This window comes from Physeter macrocephalus, chromosome 11 (genome assembly GCF_002837175.3).
Source record: "Physeter macrocephalus isolate SW-GA chromosome 11, ASM283717v5, whole genome shotgun sequence".
Classification (NCBI taxonomy): Eukaryota; Metazoa; Chordata; class Mammalia; order Artiodactyla; family Physeteridae; genus Physeter; species Physeter macrocephalus.
The window spans coordinates 37,251,867-37,261,876 of record NC_041224.1 but is presented as its reverse complement, the minus strand read 5'-3'; the positions used below and the strand labels follow the sequence as shown (position 1 = coordinate 37,261,876).

At 60.0% G+C, this 10,010-nt stretch overlaps 1 protein-coding gene across 2 annotated transcripts in view; it reads left to right on the top strand.

The window, feature by feature from the left end:
- The window catches only part of APBA2 (amyloid beta precursor protein binding family A member 2), a 264,544-nt gene that overhangs the window by 245,863 nt on the left and 8,671 nt on the right, over positions 1–10,010 (top strand). For both annotated transcript variants that reach the window (XM_024129695.1, XM_007128812.3), the window contains one exon: positions 7,861–7,980. In XM_024129695.1, the coding sequence (XP_023985463.1) occupies positions 7,861–7,980 (120 nt within the window). The remainder of the gene's footprint in view (positions 1–7,860; positions 7,981–10,010) is intronic.

The window sequence follows — 10,010 nt, the reverse complement described above, 5'->3', positions numbered from 1 at the left end:
CCTGGCCACTCGTGGGCACCGTGGATCGTTTGAGAGTTTGCTCCGAGGTCGCTGAGGATGAACTGGAAGCGTGGTGGTAGGAAATTGGTGTGACTATAAAATAAGAAATGTTAGCAGAGAAGCTGGGAGGCAGGAACAGATGCAGAGACTGTGGGAACTCGAGTGGCTGGTTGGGGCAGGACGGGGACGAGGCCACGTGGCGGGCGGCCTTGTCTGGGAGGAAGCAGGCTCTGCCACTGACAGGCGCTCGGAGACGGGGAGCAGCTCATTTCTGACACCTGGGGGTTGAGTCAGGTGTTTCTGAAAGTGGCTGGAAATCAAGAGATGCCAAAAAGCCACCTTCACTGTTCCCTTTCCAGCGGCCCCTCCTGGAAGGGGGTTCTTGTGGTTATAAACCACCCCCCACCCCCACCCCGAGCTGGCCAGAAAACACAGCAGGTCCAGGAAGGCAAGTGTGCAGAAGTGGCTTCTGTGAGAAAGACAGGGGCTGCAGAGGTTGCAGAAATGCCCCATTTTCTTTTCTGGAAAGAGGACAAAGGCATGAAAGACCAGCTGATTAGTTTCTCAGAGCCTCTGTGTGGAGCCTTGTTAGGTAGGGGTCCCGGGAATGATGCTTGGTAGAGATTTCTGCCAGATGACAAAAGCCGTTGAGAGTGATGGGCCCACCAGGGCCCCGGGGGGATTGAAAGGCTGCGGAGACCCATCCATCAGAGTCAGGCGGGCTTCCTTGGGACCCCCCGCCCAGGCCCATGCTGCTTGAGCTCCTGGGACGAACTCATCCCTGGGAAAAACTGGCTCTGGAGCCTTCCTCCCCTGCTTGGCAGGAAGTCTGGGCCAGGCGCCCGCCTTGCAGGGAGAGGCACCTTCTCCAGAGCCACAGACGACCTCCGATCAGGTGGGGATGGGCCTCAGCTGCTGCCCCTCCCCCACAGGACTGGGAGCCCCACCCAGCATCATGCCCCCACGAGCATCATTTTGGAAGCTGCAGGGCTAAGGTGAAGGCACATCACCTTGTCTGGGAATCACCGCCCTAAAATGCTCTGTTCACTGGGGCAGTGGCTCTCTACCCAGGAGACACTGTCCCTCAGGGCAGATCTGGCCACACCTGGAGATCTTTGTGGTCGTCACACTTGGGACGGAGGAGATGCCACTGGCGTCTAGTGGGTGGGGGCCAGGGATTCTGCTAAACGTCCTACAGTGCCCGGGACACCCTCACAGTATGGAATGGTCCAGCCCCAAATGTTAGGAGTGCTGAGGCTGAGAGCCCCCAAAGTTGGGTGTTTTTTAGGGCTTGTTCCCTGTAACGCAGGCCCTCTCATGCCTCTCCCGGCAGGAGACCATGATGGACCACGCCCTTCGCACCATCTCCTACATCGCGGACATTGGGAACATCGTTGTGCTGATGGCCAGGCGCCGCATGCCGCGCTCAGCCTCCCAGGACTGCATCGAGACCACCCCCGGGGCCCAGGAGGGGAAGAAGCAGTATAAGATGATCTGCCACGTGTTTGAGTCCGAGGATGTAAGTAAATGCTCGGGCGTGATGTTCCCCTCCCGACGGCCCAGGCCCCATGGGCTCCGTGGTCCCAGGAAAGCACGAATAGGATGGGGATCCTGTGCCCCATCATGGACGCTTCCAGTGGAAGTGGTGATTTTTCTAACACTCCGAGTTTGCAAAGACCATGAACACAGCTCTCTTTCGCTTCCTGAAATAAGTTTTTCAGGAGCTGTTTGTAAATGGAACCGTAGTTAAATATGGCGAGGAGCTCTTTGACAAGGTCCTTTAACAAAACCTTGTTCTCCCCAAATAAAGTAGCCCTTGACTAACTTTTCTGTTGAGATGCACGCCCCACACTCCAGGGTTGCAAATGGGGAAGCGCCTCTGCTTTTGCTCATGGCCATTTCAGGCCATAAGAAGTTGGAAAATCCAGTGCACCCTTGGACAACATGGGTTTGAACTTCGAGGGCCCACTTACCCATGGACCTTTGTCAGTAGTAGATGCTACAGCGCTACACCATCGGCCTTGGTTGACTCCGCGATCATGAACCGCGGACACGGAGGAATTGCGGGTACGGAGGGCTGACTGTAAGTTAGACACAGATTTTTTATAGACTGTACAGAGGGTCACAGCCCCTAACCCCCATTTTGTTCACGGGTCAACTGTAATTCTGACGTTTAAAATACCGCAGACTCGCTAAGAGACCATAAGCCCTTTGACTCCTTCCTTGGATGGGATGAGAGCATCTTTCTGAGCCTGGAAGAGGGAGAAAGGGACCGGGGAAGGGAGCTGCAGGGCAGGAGGTGAGCGGGGTCTCAGGGCAGATCTGATTCAGAATCACCCAGGAGGCAGCAGCTGAGCTGTTCTTGGGGCTGTTGCCAGAGCAGGATTTTTAAAAATTCTCTCTCCTCCATGGATGCTTGGAAAGGGCATTCTCGGTTACCAAGGGACTTGAGGGTGTGTCAGGGACCCGGAGCAGTGGGGAAGGGGTCCCAGTGTTTTCATGTTCGAATGCAGGGTGGGTGGAGGCGGTGACCTTTTTGCTGAGAAATTGAAGTCACCTACAAGTGCTTTGAAGCAATGACACATTTATAGGAGAGGAAATTTACATACAGACTCACTAGTGCACACACGTGTTCCTTTCACCATTATACAGATGTCTGTGGACACCTGCATGGGAATTTTTGTTTGGCTCATGGCTCGAGGGGTCTCAGAGACCCGGCCTGGGGGCATGTGATGGGCCCTGGAGAAGGGCTGTGGTGATGGGCAGGTGAGGCAAGAAGCAGGCCAAGTGGCAGGGAGTGAACAGTCTGCTGGCTCGGGGAGCAGGAAGGGGCTCCGAGGTGCCCACCGTGCCCTGGGTGCTGCTGTGGCCTGGGTTTCTCTATTCCGTGGGAGAGAAGGCTGAGAGCAAAGGTGGGGGCGGGGCTCCAGGTGGTCCTTGAAGGCACATGGGAAGGATGGGCTGGGAGGGGCGTGAGGGGATGGAGCAGCCATCCTGAGAGTCGGACCCTGATTGTGGCCCCATCAGGGTCCGACTGCTGCTGGGGTGAGTGAAGGATCCAAGGGTCCAGTGAGAACAGAGGGGGACACCTGGAGAAAATGGAAGGTGGCCCTATGGACCCTGGTGGCCCTCTCAGAGTTTCCATTTCCCTTCTGTGAAGTGGAGGGCAGTGCAGGTGAGCCAAAGAAGTGAAAGGGCTGGGGGGGCAGGGCAGCCTCCCCTGCTATTCGCCCACCTGCAGGAGGCCCCCTCTGAGTGCCAGCCTCCGATGCCAGCCCCTCGGGGAGGCCCCCGTGATGCTCCCTACCTTTCTGGGCTCACAGCCTTGGCTGTGACCTGGGGGCAGGGGCGATCCCTCAGGACTGGCCCCAGCTCAGGTGGCAGGGATGCCAGGATGCAGGGCAGACGGGGGATGGGAGACTGCAGCCAGCCGCTAGTGGGAAGACGCCGAGGTTCCCGGACTGCGCCCCATGGAGCCCAGGCGCGGACCACCTTGCCCTTCCAGGGGCTCCCCCAGGTGATGGGCGCCGACCGGGGGCAGTAGGCGGAGGGAACGAAGTGATGCTCTCACACCCCCTTCCCAGCCAGGGGACCCCAGTCAGAGGAAGATGGACCCAGAGGCCTGGGGGCAGCTGGTGTCAGCAAACCTGAGACCCCAGGGGGGCAGGGCAACTCCAGGCCTCCGGGTGGCCCTCGGCCCTCCACCCTCCATCCTGGGACCAGCCTCCTCCTGGAGGCCCCGTTGGATCCTCAGCTTGGCCTGAGCCTCGGGCCAGGCGCCCTCCAGGATCTGCCACCGCAGGGCTCCCTCCACCGTCTCCAATACACGTCTGGGCCAGTGGCGCCACCTGGTGGTGCTGGGGCTCCGTGCCTGTGGCTGGCTCTCCCTCTGAGCAGAACCGCCAAACTGCCAGGACGCTGCTCCTGGGGGCAGGCAGGCCTTGGTCCTGCCTAGTGGACCCGGGCTTCCCTCCTGCAGACCGTTCGGGGCCCAATTTGGGAGGGCCGTCTGGTCTAGAATCGAAGGGCTCCGAGCTCTCCCTCTGTTATCCAGCCCAGCCCGCTTTTTTCACAAAGGCTTATTCATTTGCAGCCCGAGAATCATGCAGCGTGTAGAGCAAGAGTGGGATTCAGGCCAAACCCCTCAATTCCACATGTTTTCAGGCCTTGTTGACCCGAGGATTGCTGAGGGTCTCCACTGCTCTCCCCTGGCTGCCTGGCTGCCAGGGTGCTTGACGTGGCCCAGGAACTGGGTCCTTAGCCCTCACCTCCCGTGGTCCTTTATCTGCACACCAGCAGGTGGCATGTAAGCTTTGGCAGTGACTGTTCAGAGTCCAGGCCTCTGCAGTATCAGATTCAGTCCAGTCCATAGAAGTGGTCCTGTTGAAGTAGAAAGAAGTGATTTGCTCCATGATTTGCCCTGTGCTGGCGTCCTCAAGGTCGCATGCTTCTCGTTGGCCTCAGCCTGACACATCCACACGCCCCATGAGAGCAGCTGGGCACACATCCTGCCCGCACCACCCCCCAGCGGCTGGACTGGGTCCTGTTGCTCCAGAGAAGTAAATACTGGGTGGGTGACTGACAGTCTCTGTGACGTTCCCCAGAGGATGCACCCCCCAGTCTGTGTTTGGAATAGGATGGGTGGGGGACTGCCCTGGCGGTCCAGTGGTTAGGGGTCCATGCTTCCACTGCACGGGGCATGGGCCAAATAAAGATATTTATTTAATAAATATTAATTTAATTTTAAATAATTTAAATTTCATAAAATTAATTTAATAACAATTAATAAATATTTAAATAAATAAAACACACTTGTTAAAAAAAAAAAGATGGGTGAAAAGAAAATACAGTACAGTCGCCCGTGAAAGCAACGAAACTATGATCATTAGCAAATAATTCATAATTTCCCCAGACGTTATTGGAAACTGTGCTTTGTCTTCGGATGTCTGGGATGTCAGGGAGCTCGGGTGGGGCAGGCAGGGCCCCAGCAGCAGAAGGGCTCCCCAGACAGAGACCCGGGCCACGGTCTCTCTGCGGGTCCTCGGAGACCAGGCAGGGGCCCCCGTGCAGGCTGTGCCGTGGCCCCCCCTCGGGGCCCGTGCGCCTGCCCGTCTCCATTGGGCGCCCCTCCCCACAGGCTCAGCTCATTGCCCAGTCCATCGGCCAGGCCTTCAGCGTGGCCTACCAGGAGTTCCTGCGGGCCAACGGCATCAACCCCGAGGACCTGAGCCAGAAGGAGTACAGCGACATCATCAACACCCAGGAGATGTACAACGACGACCTCATCCACTTCTCCAACTCGGAGAACTGCAAAGAGGTGGGTGCCCGGGGCGGGGGGCACAGCAGGCAGGCCGGGCGGGGTCGAGCCTTCCTGGTGTGTGGGCCCTGCCTTCGCAGCGAGCACTTGTCTGGGAAATGCGGTGCTGTTGTAGGGAAGAACCTGCTGACGGTCAGTCTTAAAATGACCTCGATATTGTGCCTTTTAATGCTGCTATTAGATGGAGGCTCAGCCCCCCGAGGTGTTTCTGGAAAGCGTGCGAGAGGCATCTTGAAAACGGGGAATGTGGGGCTCTGCCCACGGTGCTGGGAAGCCGCCCGTGGTGAAGCCTTGGCAGGTTCCAGTGGGTTTGCTCAGGGGTCTCTAGAAAGTTCTCCTGAGAAGAAGAGCAAATCCCTGGGGGTGGCCTGTACCCTAACTGCTTGGGAATGAGTGAATGATCCTGGCTTGTTGCTGAATGAATGAATGACAGGCAGCTTTCTGTGAGTGACCCGTGAGGCAGAGAGAAAATAGAAGGACTTTTCCAGACAAGAGCAGGGGCCGGGCTGGGCTCTGAGAACACGTCCCTCTAGCCTCCGTGGGTCTGGGAGGGTGGGGGCGGGAGCTGGGACACTGGAGCCGAGCTTGGGGCTAGAGGAGGGGGTCTGTGCTCCTGGTTCCCAGGATGGTTGGGTGGGTCCCAGGAGGGCTTGGGAGCCAGAGCTGGACGAGGCCAGGGAGACAGCAGGCTGGCCGAGAGGAGGTGGCCTCAATTCTGAGGGCAGGGCAGGCACCTGGCCCGGGTTGGGCTGGTCCTTCCGGGGTGCTGGGCAGAGGCCCAGCCCCCAGCCCCCAGCCCCCATCGCAGGTGGGCCTCTCTTACCCTACCCATTTCCTTGCAGCTGCAGCTGGAGAAGCACAAGGGTGAGATCCTGGGTGTGGTGGTGGTGGAGTCGGGCTGGGGCTCCATCCTGCCCACCGTGATCCTGGCCAACATGATGAACGGAGGTCCGGCTGCCCGCTCGGGGAAGCTGAGCATTGGCGACCAGATCATGTCCATTAACGGCACCAGCCTGGTGGGGCTGCCGCTCGCCACCTGCCAGGGCATCATCAAGGTGGGCACGGGGCCCCACCTCGCTATATCCTCACTGCTTTGTAATCCCCCCGACCCACCAGAATGCTGAGCCCAGAGAGACCCACCCAGTGACTTTGAACCCAAGACTGTACCACGGCCCTGACATCAGAGAGGGACCTGGGCTGCCCCAGGTGAGGGCCGAGGACCTGTAGATGTTGGGTGACCAGCTTGTCTTAGTTTGCCTGGGACTTTTCGCTGAGAGTCTCACCTGCTGGGCAAACAGGGAGGTTGGTTCCCCTGCCTGGATCTGAGCTGGGAGGCTGCTCTCACCGTCTGACCCGTTAGTCTGCAGGTTCAGGAGGTGCAGACCCTCCCTAGAGAGGGTCACGCTGAGGGGACACAAACAGGTGGCCCCTGCTTGTCTGTGAGAGCCCTCCGGGCTGAAGCGTCGGGCAGCCATCCAAGGGGACCTCAGCACGGCGGTGCCTTTGCTCTGTTCAGGGGTGCAGACAGTGGCTCAGCCTACGGGGGGCCATCCGTCCTGCGGCTCATTCCCTCCAGCCCTGCTGTGGTCTCGGGGCTGGAGGATGGGCCTCTGTTCCCCCTTGTCACTCAGAGATGAAGGCCCTGTGAGGGGGCTCCTGGACCTGGGGACCCAGTGGGTACTGTGTAGCTAGACAGACAGGCACAGAAGAGGCCTTCATCAGAGGTGCCAGAGGCTTGGCCAGCTGGGACCCTCGCTCTGAGGGCTGCAGCTCCTGGGGCAGTTTCTGACCTGGGCTCTGATGGGGCCGTGTGTGTGTGTGTGTGTGTGTGTGTGTGTGTGTGTGTGTGTGTGTGCGCACACGCGCACACATGTGCATATGCACACGTGCACAGAAGAGGAGCTCCCTGCTGCCGCAGCCACATTCACGCTGGGCCCCTTCCCCTCCCCCGACCCAACCCCAGGACCGTGGCCGTGGCATCCACTGTCCTCTGGGGCCTGAGGTCTTCCTTGGCCTGTCTCAGCACAGACACCAGAGCCTCCTGCTGACAGATTTCTGCTCTGCCGGCCACACCATGTCCTCGCCCCACCCCCAGCATGAGAGTCCATCACTGGAGGATGCTTTTTTTGAGGAAGGTGCCCCACCATCTTCCCAAACAGGAAGTCCTCCTGCACTCAGCATGGCCAGGGCCCCTCCTGGGCACCGCCAAGGGTGACCTGGTGCCGGCCTCTTGGTTGTGCACAGGGGCGCTCGGAGCCTGGCCTTGCCCCCAGGGCAGCTTTTTTCTTCCCAGGTCAAAGGGCACACCAGAGCACAGGGGCCATGGCACCCACTGCCACCTGGGATGCCCAGCACCCCTGCATCCGGTCAGGGTGATGCCTGCATCCATGCACAGAGGGACACCAGGGCTGAGAGGGGCCTGCCTGGCTCGGTCCCCCAGCTCCCGGGGCCCTGTCCTGCCACTGGCTCACCCTCCCAGGTCCCTGAGGTTGTCCTCCCAGCGGCATCTGAGACCCACTGGGCCTCCCGTTCCTGCTCTGCAGGGTCTGAAGAACCAGACACAGGTGAAGCTCAACATCGTCAGCTGCCCGCCGGTCACCACCGTCCTCATCAAGCGGCCGGACCTCAAGTACCAGCTGGGCTTCAGCGTGCAGAACGGCATCGTGAGTCCGCTCGGCCCTTGGCAGCCTCCACCGTGCACGTGGAGGGCCTGGTGCAGGGGGTTGGGGGGCAGCTCTCTGTCCCTCCAGAACCGCTGCTGTCTGATGGGGCAGGTCCCGGCCAGTGGGCACGGCTGCCAGCAGCCAGGCCAGGCAGGGCGGGCGGGCCAGCGTGTGGTCATGGCATGGGTCCCTCCAGCCCCGCCCTCGGCACCCTCGTCCCAGTGGTGGCTGTTCTCTGCAGACCCCTGCTCTGGAGTGGAGAAAGGAGCCCTCCCACCCCTGCAGTTGGGACCCGCAGACAATGGCAGTGTCAGAGTCACTGTGTGCAGGACACCCACCCACTCATTTATTTGTTCATTCATTCACTCGCTCATTCACTCACCCATTCAGAGCCGTGTGTGAGGTTCCTGAGCTGTGTCAGGTGGGGCCCCAGCCACTGAAAAGGCAGGAGGGCCTCCAGGAGGAGGTGATGCTGGGCTTGAATGAGTGCTGGTCTGGCCAAAAGTCTGTGCCTGTTCCTCAGGCCGGAGTTCTTCCCTCCAGAGTTCCCACCTCTTCTTCGACCTGCGTGAGTTCTGTTTCCTGTGTCGTTTCTCCTGCAAAGGTCCCAGTGGGCAGGGATGTGGCCACAGATGGAGGACAGAAGAGGGAAGGCCGGTCATTTCCAGATTGCTTAAGCCAGCCCAGAGTGCTAAAAAGCCAAGGAAGAGATTGTGCGGTGGATGGGGGTGGTGTCAGGTTGAGGGGGAAGACATGTGTGTCCCTCCATGGTCACAGAGGGGACACATCGGGAGAACGTTCTAGAAATAGGACTACAAATGAGACAGAATTTCCCCCGTCACTACCTGGTGCAGGAGCGTGGAGAGTTTACACAGGGCCGGGGAGAGTCACAGGACATCTCTGTCCCCTCTGGGTTAGGGCGCACTTGCTGCTGTAACCGATGTTCCCCGGATGTCAGTGGACTGAGAGCTGATCTGTCGTTCGGGTCACAGTCCAATGTGGGCGGGGGCTTCGCGCCACAGGGTCGCTCAGGGGCCCAGGCTCCCCCTCCTCCAGGGCGCTCTTTGTCTGACTGGCAGCTGCGGGGAGACGGGGGCGTAGATGTGGCTCTTGACATTTCTGTCTACGTCCATCTGGCCAGACAGAGCTCAGTCACATGCCCCACAAACACAGGGCTGGCCGGGAAGGTGGTCCAGCTGGTGCCCAAGACGAAGAAGGAAAGGGTGTGGGTGCATCTGAAGCTGACGTTGGCCATACCTTCCCAGCTGTGTGACACTGGGCAAGTCACTGAAGCTTTCTGAGCAGATTGAGAAAATCCATGAAGTACACCGAGACCTCCAAGGAGGGCCCACTGGGCCCAAACTCTGCAGAGAAGAAAGGCCCCTCGGCACCATACCCAAGCACGGGGCCCCAGCCAGGCTGTGTGCAGCCCGTCAGACTTTCTTTCCGGAACATGGCATCTGCCCCGGGAGTTGGCCAGTTGGTGGTCCAGCTAGCGCCACCCTGCCCGGCTGCTCTGCACACAACATGTGTCCGGGGCCGTGCAGGACATGGCCCGGGGTCCCTGCCTGCAGCTGCTATGAGCACCGTGTGGATGGGCCTGGACCCCAGGCCCGGGGAGCAGCTGGGCGGGCCTTAGACCTGCCCCTGACACCCTGAGCCACCATGCAGGGCCTGCCTGGGTGCCATCCGCAGGACCTCCCTCCCTGGGGTAGGGACAGGTGGGTGGTAGGGAGGACTGTCAGTGACCGGCAGCCCCTGAGATGGGCCCTGCTTGTGTGACCCTGAGGGCTGCCCCTGCCCTGCTGGGCAGCCTTGTGGGGCCCAGGCTCTCCCTCCTGCCTGGCCCCGGGGAGCTCGCCATCCAGGTGGGCCTGGTTCACGGTCTTTGTAAGATGCAGCCCCTGTCCTGCTGCGAGCCTTGCAGGGGGACGGCATGATGCATCAGGGCCGGCTTTCCCCTCAAGGCCAGGCTCCTGGGGGGGGCCAAGGGCTTTGCCTGTTCTTGGGGCCTGATGCACGCCCCTCCC